At 41.4% G+C, this 21,888-nt stretch overlaps 1 protein-coding gene across 3 annotated transcripts in view; it reads right to left on the bottom strand.

Moving 5' to 3' along the window:
• Window positions 1–6,119: 6,119 nt before the first annotated feature.
• Window positions 6,120–21,888, bottom strand: part of CPEB4 (cytoplasmic polyadenylation element binding protein 4) — a 60,279-nt gene continuing 44,510 nt past the window's right edge. For 2 of the 3 annotated variants that reach the window (XM_039878277.1, XM_039878285.1), the window contains 6 exons: window positions 19,607–19,780; window positions 15,059–15,148; window positions 14,561–14,679; window positions 13,935–14,049; window positions 12,904–13,085; window positions 6,120–10,539 (listed from right to left, as the gene is read on the bottom strand). In XM_039878277.1, coding sequence (XP_039734211.1) covers window positions 10,312–10,539; window positions 12,904–13,085; window positions 13,935–14,049; window positions 14,561–14,679; window positions 15,059–15,148; window positions 19,607–19,780 — 908 coding nt within the window. In that variant the 3' untranslated portion in view covers window positions 6,120–10,311. Of the gene's footprint in view, window positions 10,540–12,903; window positions 13,086–13,934; window positions 14,050–14,560; window positions 14,680–15,058; window positions 15,149–19,606; window positions 19,781–21,497; window positions 21,522–21,888 lie in introns of all 3 variants that reach the window. The other variant, XM_039878272.1, reaches the window with a different exon arrangement.

Raw genomic sequence — 21,888 nt, 5'->3', positions numbered from 1 at the left:
GTTCAGGACAGTCCCTCGGCGTTTGCGCTCACGCTGGCAGCACACGCTCAACACCTCGGGCTGAGACGCACAGCGCCCCCAAAACGTGGAGGAACCGTGCTGCTGAGACCCGGAGACCGACAGCAAGAACTCAGCGCTGCGCTGCCGGTGGGCACTGCGCCCCTAGTCTCCGTGCGTTCTCTGTCTCCATGGCAACTTCTGCAGGCTGGATGGGGTGGGAAGGGTGAGAATCCGCAGGAGGAAAATGCCACGCGGCGAAGCGGCAGCAGAGGGCTCCGACCTGCCACCCGGTACCCCTGCCGCCCACTCCTGCCCCCAGCCCAGCACAGAGACTGGCACTTGGCAAGAGCCTAGATAATAACCACAGCAATCAGAGATCTAGTAATGCTTCTAGTAATTGCACGTATTGAGGACTTATTCTGGACTAGACACCCCATACTATCGGAAACAGATGAAGACACATAGAGAAGCGTAAAAGGGCTCCGCTCTCCACCCATAATTCAAAGGAAACCATATTACAATATAAAGTAAGTACAAGAAAAGCCAAGAAAGATTCCAACTTCCCCCACTGCGGGTGACTCCTGCATCTCTGCAAAATTCCCTCCCCTTGGGAGAGATGAGTTGTGATGAGTGCGAAAGGCCACGTCCCTGGTTATGGGGTGTGTGTGTGTGGAGGGAGGTGCCAGTGGCTTCTGGACACGAAATTACATCTGGTAATTGAGTTCTACTTCCCTTCTCTTCCTGTCTTCCCCGTTCCCCCTTAACCCACCTTCTCCGCCCTCACACCTCCTTCCCTACCCCACTCTCCATCCCTAGGGAGGTCTGCGAACACTTTAGGGGACTAAACCCGAGTCCCCATTTGCATCCCTTTCAATGTGAGAATTGCACATTTGGGCTTTGTTAGATTTGAATTCTTTCAAATGGCAAAAAAAAAAAAAAGGAAGTTGCTGATGACTGTGTTCGGCTGTGTGACCTTAGTATCTCCCTCGGAAGGACGTTTTGCTGCAAATCCATGTTCAAACATCCTTCCAGGCTCCACAGCATCACATCTGCTCAGGACCAGCTGCTCGGCTGCAGCAGAGATCAAAGCCGTGCGTTCCAGAGTTCTGGGCTCTAAATATGGCGATGCTTCTTTCTTTTCTTTCTTTTTTTTTTTTATACATGTAATCGGGAATATAAATTCTCTGTAGAAGTCTATTTTAATGATACTGATATCTCCATCTGGAAGCTAAATATTCAAGCGGCTTTTGAATTCACCGTGGGGACACCAGTAAGTCAGCCTCTCCCCACCCCTGTAGATTTTAGGGCTCTCTTTGTGAGATTACAGAGAGCTGCAGAGTCTCAGAGAAAGAGATGAGTGAGAAGGAGCTTGATTTCTACATAAAGTGTGTTGTCCAATTATAGTTCTATAGAAAGAAGTAAACCCTTTCTCCTTAGTGGGATTTTCCATGAATCAAAAAAAAAAAAATCCAATGTATAGATGTATCTATGTATCTAAATCTTCTACCTATCCATCCATCCATCTATCCATCCATCCTTCCCATTTGCTTACCCACAATCATTACTCATGTTTGCTCATTCATTCATCTATCCATCATTCATCTATCCATCTAATAGAATCTATTCATCATCTATCCGCCCTTCTTTCTACTCTCTCTCTTCTGTTCATCTCTTCATCTGGCCATCCACTGAGCTAGCTAGATATCCTTTCTTGGCACTCATGTGATTTTGGTTGGTCAGTCCATGTCTTAATCCCCTGACAATTTAGTTAACGACATAATGACCACAAGGAGTACCTATCACATTACTTTTAAAGACATCCTTGTCAAACAAAATACTGCATAGGGAAATGATGTTTCGATGACTCTGTAAAATAGTATGTACCCTTTCAGTATGACATCTGTGTGCCTGTGTTTAAACCCTGGCTTTGCAGATTAACTGTTTTGAACCTTATTCACCTTAAAAGGAACATACCAACAGTACCCATTTCATAGGGATGTGAGGAGGTTGACGAGAAGCCTATGGCACCATGCCCTGGTGCCTGGTAATAAGAAACATTGGTAATAAAAAACGATAAGAAGTTATTGTTTTTATCATGATTATTCTTATCCCCAGAACTGATTGTTTCTGGAATGTTCGGTTCACAGTACTTGTTTCTCATCCCAAAACGATGTGTCCCCTTCCCTGATGGTGAAGCCGGAGAGAATGGATGCGTGCTAAGAAACCTGTAGCTCCTCCAAGTGAACGGAACTGGCCTTTCAGCTCCCTCATGCCTACTGCTGGGAACGTACCGCCCAGCCTGGTCGCCGAGGCCCGGGCGCACTTTTACCAGGGGGACGAGAGGGGCACAGCTGAGGTACCCGGCTTCTGCCTGGCCTTCCCTGGCCTCCACTACGCAACTCAGTGACCTCAAGTAAATCCTTTACCCAAACCAAGTCAGCTCTTGGAGAGCGAGTGGCCTCACATGAGGGCTCAGTCAAAACTCACGTGCTCTCTAGCAAACGGTGCTTCATCGCCTTCTCTCTCTACTTTGAAAGATGATAGCTTGTACCCAGATTAGATTTAGGAGTGCAATTTTTGTTTTCAAAACAAACTCAACTGAAAAAAAAAAAATCTGTCCATTGCCAATCCAGGGGCAGTGAGGGGTCTAGGGGAAGAATGTGGGATCTGGTAGGTGGGGACTGGAATCCAGGCTTCGCCACGTACTAGCTGTGTCCCTTCCAAGCCACCCAGCTGCTCCATGAGATGGTGCTACATTCTGTTCAGTGCAGCAGGTCCTCCTCGAATAATGTCGACGAGATGCCATGGGAACTTGGCATCTTGTTCGTACCTACGAGCCTGTGGTGAAACTGGTTTCCTTGTAAGTCGTTTCACTGAAAGTCACAGAACCTATCGATGACATTAAGTGAGGACTCGCTGTACCTCGCTGGGGTGTTCACCTGCTATGTAAGTGCCTGAGTCACGAGAGCCGAGGATCACCTGACACGCGTGGCCAGCCCACAACCCCCGCAGCGGGTCAAACACGCCACCAACAGTGAAACATACAAGGGGCTTCTTCCGGGCCCGCAAATGCGAGAGGAGAATGATGCCTCCATTCATTCAAATAAGGAGCCTCGGGTCGTCACTGGGTCCTGCCTGAAACCTTGGATGCAGTTTCACAGACTGCAGTGACCAGCAGCAGCTAGCTCTCTTCCTAACTTACTTCGGAATGAGCTTCCCATGCCCTCGTGTCTTTAGTGGGTTCTGGGGGGTCGTTCTTGGGTATATTTCGGTCTTCTCTCTTTTCGTATTGAAGGGAGCGGCAGAAGAGTTGAAAAGAATCTCTTTAAAATGGTGACATTTGCTTGATCACGTTGACATTTTTATGCTATCAAATCTCTGCTTACTGAACTAGAACTCCGATGAAAAGGATAAAGAAAGCTTGGGTATAGCTTTGGCACCTGCATTCTCTAGATTCACCCCATCAGCTTCCCCCCCCCCACCCCCATCTACCCACGGGCAGTTTTTTACTGACATTTCATCAGATTATACAAAACAGAAAACACTGATGGTTCATGCACACGCTGAATTTAAACGCTGCTGTTCCTCTTTAACTTCCTTGAGACAAACTGCCCTTTTCCAACTCAGGTCACCACGCTGAGTCACAAATAAGACACTTTTTCCAGCCAGCCAACAATGACACCCAATTTGCCTAGAAAAAGATTCGAACTTAAAATCTCCCGACAGGACTCGGTCACGCCACAGGAGAGGCTGAATTGGCATTGCTAGACAAAGCACTCACAGTAGGGCACGATGTTCATTTTCTGAATTCTTAAGAGTTTATTCAAAGCCTGTGGTCCCCACGCTCAGAGCATGGCGGTGGCGGGGTGTTGCTGGGGGACGTTTGCAAAGAACAAATTTTGAAGGAAAGAAATAATACGAATACTAGAAAGTAAGAAAGCAAATCATGGAATGGCAGCGTCGAAGCACAGGTTGCTTGTCTGAAGAGGTATTTCTGGCCCTCAGGTGAATTTGAGCCAGGGATAATCAAAATAGCTTCGATGAACCCAGGTGATGATGGTTCACTCTGCAGAGCGACTGCTCTTTTCTCTTCTGGGGTGGGAGTGGAGGAAGAAGTAAAATAGGGAGCTAAATTGGAAATGGGACGGGAATAGAAGCAAGGCCACTATGTAGAAGCCCAGTAAAGCTAAATGTGGTCATGGTGACAGCCCCAGATGTGACTAAGGACAACCCTTGCAGAACGACAACTAAAAAAACCCGAAGTGGCATTTCCTGACACCAGGAAACATACTATGGGATCTTGCATTACCTGTCCACAAAGTCTGTAGTCAAAGAGATTTAGGGGAAAGAAACACTTTAATACATGTCTATGCTGTAGAGCTTCTCGAAGCCTCAATTGCCTGTTTTGACCTTCCAAGAAACAGGGTGCCTTATTTTCTAAGCTTTTTATTTAATGACAAAATTGTTATTTCTTGTCCTTTTCTTGTGATAGAGACTCTCCTAGTGCTCTAAAAATCATAATCTGGGAAATAAATATTAGAGTTTATTATTATTCTTCTTGCTGTTTATTATTGTCATTACATACTTCAAAAATTACTCTGTAAATGTTTTTTTAAACTCATTTCATTGATATCTTCTATGTTCCTTAATCTTTAAAACCAAGAATTTACCTTCCTCATGACTTCTGATCAGACTTTAGGAGAATATTTCTCAAACTCAAAAAAAAAAAAAAATCCCTAAAAGAATCACTTATTTTCTTTCTGAACTGGGTGTGGATACAAAGCCATCACCAAAAGAGGTGATTCTATCACTTGACTGTTAGGAATGGTTAAGAATGGGGTAGAGAGCTTTCCTTGTCAGGCGGATTTAGGTGAACTGCCAGTGAATACGGAAACGCAGGCCAGATCACCTCTCGCGCACTTTCCAGATTCACTACTCTGTGACTTCAAACACAAAAAGGATCGCACCTACATGTCATTTCAAGATGCAGTTGTTCTATCACTTGTAGCTGACACAGCACTTGCCTAAAATCAGTATGCCCTGCAGTGACTGAACCTACTTATACCTTACAGCGCTGAAGCCATCTCACAACGCCCAGGAATACCACAGAGGTGGCGACCAAATGCCACCTACCTCTCCAATGTCCCTGTGGCTTCCTCAGGGGCCTTTCACTGAACTCTGAATGTAAGTTTCGCTACTGCCAGATGAGTTTTGGCTACTGCCCGCCAAAGCTTCTGTGACCCAGCCGTCCTGGGGGTCCTAAGCACCGCCGGTTCAACCCTCAGGAACCCCTATCATTGGAAGGAGAGCATTTTGGGAAAGACAATACCGAAGCGTTAGATCTCTAAGTCCATCTGTCTCAGGTCAACTACAGCTTCCTCTGGTCTTAAGCATACTGTATTCAAGGTGAAAAAGAGCAGAAATTAAATTTGATGAAATGGAATAGTCTCACTGTTACGTTTTGTTATAATAAACCCTTAAGTGAAAAGTTTAAAAACGCGTTTTAAAGTAGAAATACTAACACATTCCAGCATGTGGTAGTCTACATACTTTTGATTGACATGCTGTAGAGATTACGATCTCCGGGGCCACATCCCATGATGTCAGGGTCCAGGGAGGACCTGGGGGAAGGGGGTCGAAAATCAAGAGAGACTTGTTAACCAAAAGCCTCTCTCTCGTAGAGGGGCCGGAAGTCCAGGCTCTCCCTTGACAAAGACCCGCAACTAAACCTCCCAGATCCTAACGTTCCCTGCTGAATGTACACACCTGTTCCCTTACTTTTATTGGACATTTGGCCTTAAGCGGATGACAGGATGCACAGAGCGGGAGACTCAGGCCTCAGAAACATACTCAAGACCGCAAATAAGAAGACCTGTGCAGGGCAGCATGTGGGGTGACAGACAGTACAGGCCAAAGCCAACGAGCCGCCGACAGAATTTACGGGCTTACGCGAGCTTTGCACACTTACTCGCTAGCATGCACACGACTGGACACCTCTGCCTCTGGGTTCGTTCTGCCTTGGCCCAGGGACGTATTCCTAATATTTTTAACGATTATTTCCTCAACCGTGGAAACACAGCCTACTTAAGTTGAAAATAAATAAGTATATTAAAGGAAAGCTGAGTTAAAAGTTTTATTCATTCAACATCTCACATTACAAATATTTAAAAATTATATGCATACTGGTATAAATAGTCATTTGCAAACTATTTAATAACATTAATTTTCCACTAGCACTTCAACAAATGAACTCTTTTAAAAAAGGAACTGTGTTATATAACTTAAGAGTAGAACATACAAAAATAGGAACTCAACGTGAAAATGACTTGAATAAAAAATGAATTACCCTTATTTAAAATGCTATAATAAATACTACAAGCTCCCCATACACAGTAAAAACTATATGGAAATTCAGCCAAGTAGTACAATTAACTGACATACTTAAATAACTTTTCCTTCTGATAATATGGCCAATACACTGAGAAAAAAAATTAGGGATTAGTAAAAAGTAGACACCCACTTGCTAAAAGTTTCACTTCCAAAAAATATAACAAAAATCTGATGAAAATTATAAAAACTAATTATACTTTAAATTTTAAAAATATAAAAAATAAAACAGTTGAATACAATATTGTCCCAATTCTTACAATGCTATCAATCACAGTAGCTTTAAAATAAGATAATAAAATAAAGCAAATGACCAAAACCTCTTTTATTCCATTTTTTAAAAATAATCTCAAATTTACATTAGTAGAAAGATTGATTTCTGATTCTTTTCTTTAGAAACACCAGCAAGAAAGAGGATTACTCTTAACAGTAGAAAATGACATTTTTAAATGTCTGCAATTAAAAACAAAGATTACACTGCAAAGATCTTTCAAAAGTCTGAAATAAGTATTGCACATAACTTGAAGTTAACTTGCCACAATTCATCACATTCAAGTTTTAAATCACCTTTGAACAGAAGATTCAACTCTTCAAAACAAAAGGGGTGAGTTATCAAGTCTTTCCAACAGTACTCTCATAAAATGCTAAATTCATTCACTGCAAGTTTTGTTTTGCATTCTGCAGAGGTCTGTGTATGGAGAAGTATATATATATTATACCAAAGCGTGGGGGCCAGAACGGGAAGGGGGAGGGTTCCTTTACATAGAAAACAATCAGAAACACTTTATTTTACATTGCAAAAATAACCATGTAATTACTCTGTAACTACATTGTAAGTACATGGCTGGTGCCATGCTAGCACGCTAGAACTACATGCTTGGGAAACTGAAGTGATACCCTACGATCTGTAAACTAATTACATGTTAATTATGTTTTGAGTTACATGGTAACTCCCAACTACAATCCCATGTAATCTGAAAGACATGTAATCGAGAAAAGTTCCGAGTAGATAATAATTGTTTATGCCCTGTAAATTGAAGTGTAACCAAATCATCTGTAAACACGCTTATCACACAATCACAAGTAAATATTAGTAGAATAACGATTTCTTACATTAGTCGTGCACACTAACATTACACACCTGTCCCACGGCAGGTTATTATTTTTTTTCTTTATATATAATTTCAAAGAGCAGACATCTCTGAATCAAACACTTAACATCAATTTATTAATATTAAAAACGGCTAAACATTCACCAAAAATGTCTGCGTTGTGAATCATTTTAAAAACTTAGTAAGAAGCTGTAGACAATTTTGTTGTTTTAAATTTCTACCCTAAGCTCACGCATTTATTTATTTATTTATTTATTTATTTATTTATTTATGTATTTATTTATTTATTTTTTAGGAACTACAGTGTTATCTGTCACTTTCATGCGAATTTTTTTTTTTTTCATTAATTTGTGACTTTACATAGACTATTTCTTAAATTATAGGTACACCAATAGCCGGTGCTGGGGAAGGAAGTTGAAGCAACATGCTTTCTCTTCTCTGCAGACTCTAAAATAGCATCGCCAGTGCACGACATTCATAATTTAAAATGTATGCAGAGCACTGAAATGTATAAAAAGCAGAATATAAGAAAATAAAATTTATTAAAATTATTTATATTAAAAAATGAAGTATATGAAGATCTCTCGGTAATAAAAGTACAAAAAGCTACTCTTTGCAATATGAAAAATTGAGGTATTGCATAAAGAGATATCATCCCGTCAGTGAAAAGTGTGCCTAAAAATGTTCACTGTTGGAAAAACAAGATATACAAAAGTAGTGCATAACAAATATACATTATGTGCATGACAAAATAAGTTAGCTACAAAAACACTGTACCGAAATTCAGCAGGTCATGTACAAAGGGAAAAATTATTATTCAAAGCTAGTTCTCAAACAGTGTTATTTCTGGTTAACTCATCACACCTGTTTACTGAGTAGGAACAACACAACAGCACACCCCAAGCCACCTACAAGCATTGAAAAGAAGAAAAAGAGGCAAATGAACCTTCCAATTCGAATTATGTCGTTCAGGAGAAAAAAAAAAAAAAAAAAGTCCCTGACCAGCTACACAAGAGCACCCTCCGTTCGCATGACTGCTTTCAATATTGGCAGGGAATTCTCGAAAAGCGACTCCCTTTCTGCGTGTGACGATTAGACAGCGGATGCCTCCATTTTGACCTTTGGAACGTAACGGGTTTATCAGTGGGGTCGTCAGCCAGGTGGTTCCACCCTAGAGCTGGGGCAAGTCTTTGGTTTTGAAGGATCCAAGACGGTACCGTTAGGCAGCACAACTAGCAAGGTCGCCGTTAGCTTTTGTTTTTTTTTGATGTTTTGCACACTGATAATAATCCTTTGCATGGTGGATAGGGCATTTCGAGAGAAAGTCAATTAAAATAAAAGTTATTTCCACGACCAGGGCTTCAAGAGACTATTTTAAATTTACCCCTGAAGCATACTGTTCAGCACATAATAACGCCTTTCGAAGCTAGAATTGTATTTATAATAAAGCATGCATTACTTGATGAAGTTGGCACTTCAAACACTATGTCCCATGCTAAGTTCTGAAACTGTAATGTTATTTTATTTTATAGGAAGAGTAAGATAAACATACGTACCTTTGCACAGATTTACACAGTTACTTAGTTCAACGGTGCAAAACACTTTGCGACTACTTAACTTTTTTTTAAAAACTTTTTTTTTTTCACTTTCTATGTTACAGCTAAATTACAGGAGACCCAAAGTAACTTTTCATCGGAAAGGAAGCCAATCGGCAGCCAATTTGTATGTTGATTTTTGTCTTCCAGTTTTGGCTACAAGAACGAAAACGTAAAATCAAAAACAATATCCTCGAGGTATCTCTAGAGCTGTTTGTTTGTTTGTTTGTTTGTTTTTTACGTCAAAATGGAGAGCAAAGGCTGACACCTGATGAGTGTTAGTAAATTAGGATATAGAGTTTATATATAACATCAAAAATAAAATTTATACATTTGTTCTTCAGGGGAGGGAATGCTAATTTTCCCACCAGTTGTCATTAATTCTAGCTTTGGTAGGTTTTCCTGGGGCTGTGACCAGATAAGTGATTTTAAAAATAAATAAGTGCACTCCCCTCAGCGGTAAATTACCCCAATTTTTACATTCTAAATTTTTAAAAGTGTTTAAAAGAAAATAAACCTAGCTCTGCCTATTTTACTAGTTGTTTTTTTTTTTTCTTTTTCTGATGTGGTAGTCACCGAGGCAGAACGAAATTATATTCGGCCTCGAACCCCTTAAAACGAGTTCTAATGCTGCTTCAGTCTCGCTCATGCATTTGTGTTTGCTTTAACATGCTCTTTCCTGTTAATGACTGTTAACTCCCTCCGCTGCTGTTAAAAGAATAGAAAGGGGATGGAAAAAGAGAGAGGCCGAAAAGGAAGAAAAAGGCAGAGGCATTTCGTGGGGGACACAGCGTCAGCACAGACCGATAGTGTTACCGTTGCATCACTATTTTAATAAAAGTATTCTTATAGGTTATATTATTAACAATAATTTAATTAAAAACCCAAAATACTCTATTGTTTCATTTCTCTTTTAATATTTCTCTCTCCTCTAAGAAAACGTGGCAGGAAGTTGGCCTCCTCTTGTTCTCCCGCCAAACAAGAGAAGGAAACTTCCACGCGCCATGAGGGCAACATGAAAAAGGAGCTCCTACGTGTGGTTCTCGGTGACACGGGAATCTACAAAACACCTCTATTATAGGTCGTTCTTTTCATTAGACTATTGTTACGGACTGCTACGAAAGGGCATGCCAGCGTGAAGAGGATGAGGAAGGGGGCAGAATTAACAGAAGAGCGCACTTGTCGTGAGGCCCGAAAATGAGCAATGCAGTTGTCCTTCAGTTCCAGCGGAATGAAATATGTCGAGGACGGTCACCGCCTTCCTTCACCAGGGGCTTGTGGAACTCCCTGCCGGCACGAGAGTGAATAGCAGCCCAGCAATACTCACAGTAATACTGCAGACAGGTAACGTTAGCACAGAAAAACGGAGCGAATTTGCCCCCGCAACGGGCCCCCTGACATTCGTCACACAGCTGATCGTCCAAGACATATGGCTTCACTTCCACCTGCAACCGAAAATTTAAACAGAGGGGTTTACGTTTTGCAGGGCCTAGACCGGGCGATTCTTACTGTGTGTGGACGTCCCCATCACCTCCTGAAAGAAGGTGTGCCGAGATGTCCGGAAGGGATGGTCGAAAATTCTCTCATGGGAAGGAAGACAGTCTCTCTCTTAAGAACCCGGTAAGATTTGCATACACATTGCTTTACATTTTCGTCTTATTAAATAAACGCGTTTCAAAGGGAAACAAGGATCCCGTCAGAAATAAAAAAAAAAAGTGAAGGCAACTATTTAGAGTGGAACATTATGAAATTAAACCCACGGAGGAGTTTTCATAGATACGAACTGTCGTTTTAATGAGTGGATCTGGATGTTCACCGTATGTGGAATTATAATTTAACCAAAACCAACTAAGAACTTCCCAGTGCCACAGAAGAGCACTTCAATATTCAGATCAGAGGGAAGACGCCTGATTCCTGTGTGACACAGCCCGGGTCATGGTTTCTATCAACAGGGTCCGCGTCTCTGGTTATAATCGCAAAGCCAGAACTCTGCGCAAACAAGGCGCGCCATGGTACTCACGATCTGAAACCCTGCACTGTTCGTTGTCAGCAAGAATGGTTTACTTGAGTCTAAAAGTCAGAGGTGACTTTATAAAACCGGCGCTCAGCAGGCCAACCTGGCATTTGAGCCTCTCGAGCATTAAAAATAACCTGGCTACTAAGTCACCAGTGAGAAGAGACGTGGTTATTTTTAGTCTTGGAGAGACTCGTGGCTGAAACTCCCTTATACCGGACTGTCACCACCACCGGTGCCATCCAGTTCTGACAAGGAATCCTGACAAAGGTCAGCTGTAAACAAAAGAGCAAGGGTGACACGGAACACGGCGAGAGCAGACATAACCGGAGCAGTGGGCTCTGGCCCGAGGCCATTCTAATATCTACAGAGTGGCGAGGACGCTTTTAGAATAATCTGATCGCAGAGGAGTGAAAATTAAGTCGGAATTTCTAATGAGTAATGTCACGACTCTGAAACCCATGTCGGAATGAAGCAGCGGGGCGGGACAGACTGTTGGCTCAGATGTACGTATATTTCCATGTGAATAAAGAACGAGAAGGGATGTTAAAGGATTCTGTGGCTAACACGGCCCCCTTCCTCCATGTGGATAAGAGAATCTACACCTTTCTTTTGAACATATTCACAGTACGGCACGATGACCACTATGACCGGAAGCTCTGTACCGCCACTGAATGACAGCATCCACGAATGAAACGGAAGCGGGACGCGCAAACCGCTGTCGACCTGATAGGCTGACACGCTGAACCGAGAACAGCATAACGCGATCCACCCTTTCTGAGAACGATGCCTCAGGGTGTCGGCTGTCTGCATCAGCCTTAACGACAGCGCCCGTCTAGCACGAAATAAGGGGCTGACGTCAGAATGTAAATCAACTCATCGCTTCCTTCAAATCAAGGTCCTTCCATGAGACAAAAAAAAAAAGCCAGCTGAACTAAACACTGAGCTTGTTAATGGAGCTGATTCATCTTCCGGGGTAAATTCATATCTCACCACGAACTAGGAACACGCCGTTTGCCTACTGGCAGTCAGTCTACAGACCACACTCTGCGTAGCCCTGGTTGGTGTAAGACAGAGTTCTATCTACCAGACCAGAAACTCAGGAGGACAGGGACTTCTTGTCCTAGGCATGAAAACGTTTGTTGAATGCATGCAACACAGAGTTAGCAGATAAATCTGTGAACGCGAGGAAATGAGATACATCATGGAACATAGCGTTTCAAATACATTGGAAAATGGAAGTTTCCTTCAACCTTTTGATTCAGAGGATTAAGCCAGCAGAGAGGAGTGTTGGAAGGAGCGCTAACTAGTTACTACCTAATTTCAGTTACTACCTGGACTACAAATGATTATGATTTCTTCTACTTAATCTGCTATGGTAATGAAATATTTCTAAGACATGCAGTCCTAGAAGTGAATTTATCCAATCATTTGTTGCATAGTGCGTTGGAAAATAGGGCTTTCTGAGTTATTCGTGATGTCCTAGGATAAAAAAGTAAAGGTCAGGAGACTTCGAGGGCATTCATGTCTGTATACTTGATATAACGGAGTTTAAAGGATTTGGTAAATATTTATTGAATGTCTGACTAACTGAATAAATGAATGGATGTCGGTGACAGCTGAAGAAAAATTAATTGACTCGAGTTAACTGATATAGTAGGACATACATCTGATTGGTCCCATAGCAGAACTGTCAGCTTATTAATGTCATATAAAATTCCCCCATTCCAATCTTGCTAATGACGCATTTAGAGAGCCATTTCTAGAACTTTCCAGAATGTAGTAGAACACTTACCCGTTTATCTATCTCTCCGTGCTGCAGCTGAACAAAGCGGGCACTGATAGCAGCTATGTAACTCTGTTGATTAGAGAATGCGACCCGCCCAGCTCCTTTTGGGTACTTCAGCTCAGGGTCGGTGTCGATGCCAGCATAGCACACACCTCCATACAGGCGATCCATGATCATGGCAAGCTCCACTAAATAAGGGAGAAGCGGAAAGGGTACCTCGACATCAGGAAAAGATATCATTCAAAGCAGTTTATCTGTAGTCTGAGCTCACGTCATTATAATTATTATTAAAATCTAACGTAATCATAACCAGATCTCCATTGGGCTAACTTTTGATCTTTTAATGAAGGGCAGGGGCTCTGCCGAGTGTTTTACATATATTCTCTTTTAATCTTCACAGAAACCCTATGAAGCAGGTAGTAATTTCTTGGGGAACTTGAGGCAAGAAGAGGACAATTATCTTCTCTGTGAAATGTTACAATTCTGAAACTGCATTCTTGTTCTTTTTACGTTCTTTATCTCACTTATACAATTACACCTCAAACTAGTTGACCAGGGATGAAATTTCTTCTGTAAGTACTGCTCCAAAAACACAGTACGCTGTTAAGAATCCTGCTGTATTTCAGAGCTGGATAAACAGCTCATAAGCAAATGAGAACGTGGGAAACAAAGTTAACATCTCAAAATATAATCTATTCTTGAAGAGTGTTTCGGGTTTTTTCCACTTGATGATGCAAGTGAGTAATGATCACCAGCATTATGAGACACTTTGCCCTATCTTATTTAATCCTCAAAGCAACTCTATACAACGTTTTACTCCATTTGCTAGATAAGGAAATTGAGAATTCGAGAAATTAAGTAATTTGTCCACTATTCACGGGGAACAGAGCACATGAATTCAAACCGAGACCCTCCGATTCTAGAACTCTCTCTTAGACATTCGTGCAAATGCTCGTGGAGAATTTATCCTGAAAAATCTTTATAAAATACTTCTTATGCTTAAGGACAAAGAGGATTTTGTTGTTGTTCAATCGTACCAGCTCGTAATGGTCGAGGAACACCACCGACGAATATAGTTTTTCGTGGGTCGAGAGGCTGTGAACCATCCATCACAAAGTCACTGTCACTGAGATTCCAAGGCCGAATCTGTACCTAGGGAGTGAGGGCAACGAAACATCTCATTCTCAGTACAGACAATTTACGGGGAAAGGAGTTTAAAACGGTTCCAGAATATTTTATATTTTTAAAAGCACTAATCCAAGCAATCAAGCTGTAAAACTAGAAAAGACTTAAAAATAGCAGTATCCCAATCCTTCACTTCATTTCTAAAAGTAAACTGAACCAAAGTGGAAACTTAATTGCCTATTACAAGCTAAATCTATTATTCAGAGGAAACTCAACTATGTTATCAAATGCATTATCAAGTCTTTTAATAGTAAATATTCACCAATATGTTAATTAATCGAAAATTCCATGTCAAAATAACATGCACAAAGATACAGAACGTCCATGTTAGGGGCCTGATGACAATAACAAAACTTTACTTCTAATCTACTTACAAACGTGTCAATTAAGAGAAACATCAAGACATCGGTGGGTTTTTCAAACCGAGTGGAGTTGGGGGAAAAGACAAGACACTATCTCCAGGCTGAAGCGCACTTACTGGCTTATCTTTGATGGTGGGGCTTGACACACACAGGTAGAGTTTTCCGTCTTCTTCAATGCATGCATCGATGAGCGCCTGCACAGAGCTCTCATCTTGAAACAGCAGAAATGCATAGCCTGATAAAAAGGAAAAGAACGCTTATACAGTTTCTTAACTTTCTTTCTTTCTTTCTTTTTCGTCATTCTTCAAGAGAAAGGAAGCATAAACTAAAACTAAGAAAAAGGAGTTAAAAAAGTGAAAAAAATGAAAACTGAATATTCCTACCCAAAGTCTGATAATATGAACCTTAAGTTCAGTCTGATATCTTGAAACATCTTTTAGAGTAAAATTAAATTTGAATGGAAAGTACATATTAGGTAGAAATTTTAAAGACGCATTTAGGAAAATATATGTTTAACAACGGAAAATCTTACAGGGAAGGCAAACATTGAGGAAAAGGCTAAACATTAAATAATATAAGGATAAACTACACGTGTGTCGAATCTTGATAATTACCTTTAGGAGGAAAATAGGACTTGCTCTCTGCTTTATGAGGCCAGTCCACAATCAAGGGGCCAAAGCGACGAAAACTAGCTGTGATTTCATCTGATGAACAACAAAGAAAAAAAAGATTCACATATTTTTATGATCATTTTGGGGAATTAGTTTAGAAAACACAGTTTCAAATCTACTGTTTACAAGAATAGTACAAAGGACTCCTGCATCCCCTCATCGAGATTCCCCACTAATTAATATTTTGCACCTTTCCCCTCTCGTGCCTCTTCCCCTTCCTCCTTCCAGCTATACGTATGCATGATACGACCTACCTATCATCTTTTCCTGACATGATGCTCTACAATCCAAAACACAACTCTTGGTACCTGCTCAGAGCAAGGTCACTTCCTTAAATACCACTGTATAAACCCTCCCAATCAGGAAGCTGATACTTATACAAGACCACCAGCCAATTCACCGACTCCATCCAAATTTCAAACTCTCCCAACAGTATCTCTTTTTGCCTTTCTGATCCAGCACATGTGTGGCCCTTAGCTGTCATGTCTCGGGGGCATGAGTCTTCTTCAGGTAGGCACGGCTCCTCATTCTGCTGTGCTCATGTCTTTCGTATCCTCGACAGTCTTAAAGTGTACAGGAGGACTCTCATCCTGGGCCTGCCCCCTGTTCCCTCATGCCCAGACTCCTGCTATGAGTTCTAAACAGGATCACCACCAAAATGATGCCATGTCACCCTCTCCTAACTGGGCATGTGAATCTCGATCACCTGGTCAAGTTGGTGTCTGCCAACCTGGTGTTGTGCTATCCACCAGTATCCTATTTTCTCATCAGCCTTGGCATGAATGAAAGATTCTCGCCTTGTACTAGTTACCACAAGGACAGTTGCCAAATGGTGATTATCTATTTCCATCATTCCCTCTACATTTACCAGTGAGTATTATACAATAAGGAAGAGCTTTCTCTTCTCATCCACTTATTTAGCCATGTACTTATATCAATATAGAGCTATTTTATTTAATGAGTTAAATCTAAATCTTTCCTTATTTACTTTCGTGCTCAGTTTGTTCCTCAAACTGTCCCCAGTTTGGCCAGTGGGAGTTCCTACATCCTTTTGATCCATCCCCATCATTCTTTAAGTGCCTCTGTGCTTTCTGACCCAAGAAGATCCTCCGGGTCTCGCCTTGTTCCTTCTCTGCATTTTTGTTTGTTCGTTTTTCTTCTAGAAGTCCTGGTTTCTTTCGGCAACAAAAAATATTTAGAAACTAAGATCTGGGTACTCCATGTGCTCACTGCTAATGAGTATTTATAATCCCTAAGTTTTCTCAGTGGACGAAGCTAGGGAATACGTAAATATACACACGCAGACACATTTCGAACTATTTCTATACCTGCGTGTGTTTATAAAAATGAGTTCGTATTGACACCTGCAATTCGCCTCCAACATCTCACAGTTTTTTTCAGCCCTCCCCATTTCCGTGTTTGTAAATTCCCTTCTCACAGTGAGTAGCCTAGTTCCCCTTAACCTCAATATGTTCACCTACCTGCTCAGGTAACCAATCTCTCTGCTACCCTGGGAGTCTCCTCTACCTTGTACCTCTGCACCCCAGCCCTTGTTGCCCTGATTTCTTGGGTGCCATGCGTACTGTCGCTGAGGCCTCTGAGCAGGCCCCGCCCACGTCCGTACCCATGCCCGCCCCCCACCTGGCACCCTCCTTTCCCTCGCCAACCCACTGCCTTGCACACCAATACCTCTGAGCCTCGTGAGGAAGGGAAAGGAAGGGAACGTGGGACGGGCAAGGAAGACGCGATCATATTTTGCTCTTAATTTAAATGATACCAGTTATGTTATACTATATGTGTGGACAACTGATGAGTGGTCTACAGGAAAATAAATTTCCAAGGAACTTCTGGAAAGAGCGGGTAAGACCTAGGAATACGCAGGACAGAGGAACGGAAAGCAGAGCTGGGGAGTATGTTCAACTTCCGGTCTGGAGGAACCGTTTGTCTCCTCCAGGTTGGAACCGTGTCGTCTGTTCTACAGAACCATTTAGCTCCTGTGAGACTGGTAAACAGGGGGGTTATTTTGGCATAACCTGGAACTTCTTGGTTCACAGATGGTTCTTCTTAGGCCAGGTGAGCTAGCAGAGTGGGAGTAGAATTATTTAAGGAAAAAGCCCCCCAGCTCGTCTGATGTGCAGGCAGATGCCCCGTCAGTTCTCTTAATAAGAAATTAAACATGAGCACAGCAGCCAAAGCTCTCTCGGCAGACAGGTGTACCGCAACTCTCATCTGAGAGTCTGCACTTCCTCTGGTGCTCAGAGGTCCACTTGCACCTGCGTCAGCTCTGGGCTTGCAAGCCACTATTTCTGCTCCATTGGTTTTATCATTTCCAATATTCCTCGAGACGGCCTCTAACCTCTGCGACATACACTGTCCAGGTCATCTCTGAGGTACTAGTTGCCCTTTGAACAACACGAGTTTGAATGACAGGGTCCACTTACATGCAGATTTTTTTCAACAGATACTAAAAATGTATTTTTTCCTTCCTCAGGATTTTCTTAATAACACTTTCTTTTCTCTAGCTTACTTTATTGTAAGAATGCGGTTCATAGAGCATACAAAATATGTGTTAATTGACTATTTATGTTATCGGTAAGGCTTCCGGTCGACAGTTGGCTATTAGAAATTCAGTTCTGGGGAGTCAAAAGTTGTATGCAAATTTTCGACTGCGAGGGAGAGTTGGCACCCCAACCCCGACATTGTTCAAGGGTCAATTATAATTCTCTTTTTGTTAGTGCTTCCGGTACAAAGTTCATTGGGTTTTAAATGATCTGCCTCTAGTCCTATTTCTCCCATGAACCCCGTGATTTTTAGTGCACGATTCTACAGAACACAATATTCTTCAGGAATACATATCTCCCATTCCGGTAGAAAGGCCTGCCGACCTCAATTGCTACTGACTTATCAATACACGTGGCCTTAAGGATAAAGCAGGAAGACTAACACGATTCCCATCAGTTTTGCTCTGTTTAAGCCTCTGTTGCCAAATCTGTTACATTTACCTGTGCCTCTAAGAATCTTAGGAACTGTACATTTCAGGTTGATGAGTAATTTTCCAAAAAGACGCAGACTATCTAGGCCAGAGTTGTTTATCCCAGCCAGGTCGGATAAGATTCAGTCTCCTCTTTTCGTATGCATATAATTTACTCATCAAAGACCAGGTGGGGCTCAGGAGTGCTAAAGATTTGACCTTAAAGGGATAGAAACCCCTAGAACCCATAATACTAAGGAAAAGAGAAGGCCACAGCCAGGAGCTTACTGGAGTGGACAAACTGTGAGCAGATAGTTGGCTCACGACGAAGGCTGTGAACACAAGCTACGCCCTCCCAGGACCGGATGGAGACTGAGTCAGTCCAGACTGAAATTTCGGCACAGCTTCCACCAAGAAAACCAACTTGTGTTTATTTTAGTCTTTGGCGTTTTGAAATTATTTTTGTCTCAATCTTCCAAAAGAATGATCGTCTTAAGTGGCTCAATACATTCAATTCAGTCTAAATGGGATGTTATTAAATATTATTAGACCTTATAGACTTTTAGAGAAAACTCTTCTATTTTCCATAACATGAACTAGTTCATTTCCATTCAGGAAACCAAGACAAAGGAGATTAGGGGAAAAAGCAACTAAGGATATATGGTTGGTACACGGTCTGCTATTTTGACTTTTATTAGGGTCACTGACATCCACAGATAAATAAAATATTCCTGGACAACTAGTCCTCTAAATCTTTGCACGGCTGGCTCTTTATTCGGGTCTCAGTGCAAATATCATTTTCCTCTAAGAGAATTTCCTTAACCACCTGCTCTAAGCTGACTCCCTACATTATTGTACCTGATCGCCTTGTTTTCTTTTCAAAACTTATTCTCTGCTATTTCCTTGCATGCTCACATTTTTATCTGCCTGCCCCACTAGAATGTAAACTCCGTGAGAGCAGGGACCATCTACCTCGTTCACTGCTGTAAACCGGCCTAGGAACAGGGCATGGCCTTTAGAAAGCACGAAAAATTTGACAAGTGAAAAGTTACAAAATGATGTAACTCTAAAGATGCCCTTTTTCGTGGTACGATTGCAGTCTATATTTTTCAAAAGTTCATGCTTAATCTAAGACTTTTAAACAATTGACCATATATTTATGGAGCAGTCATCAAAAGGTGGGAAAGAAATACAAAGAATATGTAATTGAATGTGGCCGAGGCAGCCCGCACAGACACACAGAACCCTTGGGAAGCTCTCCCAGTGCTGTTCACGCTTTCTCATTTAGTCCAACCACTTGCTTCGGCTGGTTCCCGAAGTCCTGCTCCCCACTCCTTCTGTGAATGAACCTTACAGGCCACGATAGGAAGGTATGAAAAGAAAACAATGCAATCGAGGCTGAAGACCTGGAACCAGATCAGACCGTTGTTGCCACAATAACAGTAGCCACTACCTCTGAGTTATCTACTGTGTGTGCCGCATCTGGGTATCGGGCTACTAACGCTTCTTTCTAAATATACCTTCATCGATGTCAGGAGGCAACCCGCCCACGAACACCTTGCGAGAATAGCGTTCCACTCTTTCTCCATTCTGGTGAGTGAAGCAGTGAGGTGAGCCCAGGCCACTATGCAGCGGTTGCTCCCCACGGCCATCATCCAAGAATCCATCTTCCATTGGAAACAGTGAAGACTGACCTGGAATAGAAAGCAGGAAAAAAAGCTAACAGAAAGGGCTCCTGGCCACTGATTATCTTGCACGACAAACAAGGAGAACAGTTCATTCAATAAAAATGCTGCCCTTCTTTTTCTCACTGAATAACACATATAGGATCACTCAGCTAGGCTCTTGAATTCTCATCACCTTCAAGTCCCACTGAGCCGGAGAGAAAGTACATGGTTAAGGCGAGGGCTGCTGACTCTCCCACGGGCATCCAGAAACTCCAGCGAGGGGCGATGGAAAGACAGTTGGAGAGGGCTCTCTTTCGAAAGCAGTTGGCAGCAGACTTGGCAGCTAGATGTGCACACTGTCAGATCTGACTGTCAGATGCTAGATCACTTAAATTTTTTTTAAAAAAGTCAAATGATAGAGCCAGTACGATTTCCTCTGAGAAAGTCCTTTAAATGAACATGCTCATTCTTAAAGTGAGCACTCAGTTTACCTTAACTAATGGGATATCATCAAAACCCATTTATTAGCTGTTATCTCACTTCGTTGTGTGGGCTTCTCGAATTTAGGATCTGGGGGTATGCTACAGATCTATTTTCTTTTAGTTGAGGAATAATCAGTTGCAACTGGTGCTAATTCTAAAAACTCGTCAGTACGTTTGCTCTTTAAAAATCATATCATTATAGACTACATAAGCAGAAAAGACGAGAGATGCCAACGTAGTTGATGTTCTTCCCTTATGGACCTGACAGCAAAGACCAAACTTTTAAATCAGAAGCAAAACACAGAGCCATAAATAACTGCAGAATCTCTCAAGCACTGTTTTGTCACTTTTCAGGCTGCCAATTTACTTCTAGGTACTACACAAGGAATTCATTAATGGGTCTTGCAGAAGTGTATCTTAAATGTTCTTCCTTTATTGAAACATTCCGATGTCTTTCTGCTGCCAAACTTGCCTTCCTTTCAACTTTCATTACTAAACACAAATAATAACAGTATATTGGTTACAAATTTATCCTGTACAACTGCAGCTCAAAAGAGATATATATTATGAAGATTTAAAAAAAGACTACAAAATTGGAGGCTATTTCCTGAATGATCTTCAAAAGTCACTTCCATTTTGAAGTTGAGCTATTTTACTGTCTTGCTTTTAAAGTAAAAAGGCAAAATCTATTACAGACGGCAAGAATCAGGTTTATTTAGGCACCTCTAAGGAAATGATTCCTTAAAATTCTCTAAAAATTCTAGAGCTTCCCCCACCCCTCAATGTTTGAAATTTATAGGATTAGTTATTTTATTTAGCTAATCTCATTTTAAACCAAATGTATCATGCTGACTTGGTTAAAAAAAAAGTAGACATAGGTATTCAAATATAATTGAATTTCCAATATAATCAGGTATTTTGAGATGAGTCGAACTGTATTTTCCTTTTGAAAAGATTCTTAATTTTTTTTCTCCTAAGAAATTCCTTTCAGAAATAAAAGGAAATAAATCGTTAGATATCAATAAGTGCAGTTTATAACATAATATAGGGAAATTATTTGGATTCAAATCCAAATCCTACCATTCTGACTCCTCAAAATAAGAATGTCTTGAGGATCAACTACAGCATGGAAAGTGTGTATGGACCGAACCGAACCTGTTTCACTCCCCCTCCCCACTTCCCCCCAAGGGTTATAAACTGAGCACTCCTGGATCCTCTCCAAATACAACTAGACATTCAAAAGTTAGAAACAATAATATTACCTCTCCTTCGCCCATATGTCCTTGCTGCATGTCAAATGAGAAAAAAAAAACAAAACAAAACAACCTTTCAAACATTGTCAAAAGAGTCAACTGAGATTTCATCTACCATCTTTTGAAATTGAAAAAACTTGGCTATACAGAATTTTGTCTCAGAAACAAAGCATGTGGATGGTGAGAGGTCCATTTAATGCCTTCTTTCTTTAAGTTCTTCAAGGACACTGTCAAGCTGTATTTAACCTTGTTTTAAGGGAAGCCTTTTGCTGTGACTGTCACTTGAGGTCTAAACTCATAGAGACTGAGTGTGTCGCATGATCTAAGCAACTACTACCACATTAATCTTATTTTCTCTCGGAATTCCCTGCTAACAAGGAATTCAGTAAATATTACAATA

The sequence above is a fragment of the Pteropus medius genome, unplaced genomic scaffold, assembly GCF_902729225.1.
Source record: "Pteropus medius unplaced genomic scaffold, Ma_sr-lr_union100, whole genome shotgun sequence".
Taxonomy (NCBI): Eukaryota; Metazoa; Chordata; class Mammalia; order Chiroptera; family Pteropodidae; genus Pteropus; species Pteropus medius.
This window is presented reverse-complemented; position numbering and strand designations above follow the sequence as displayed.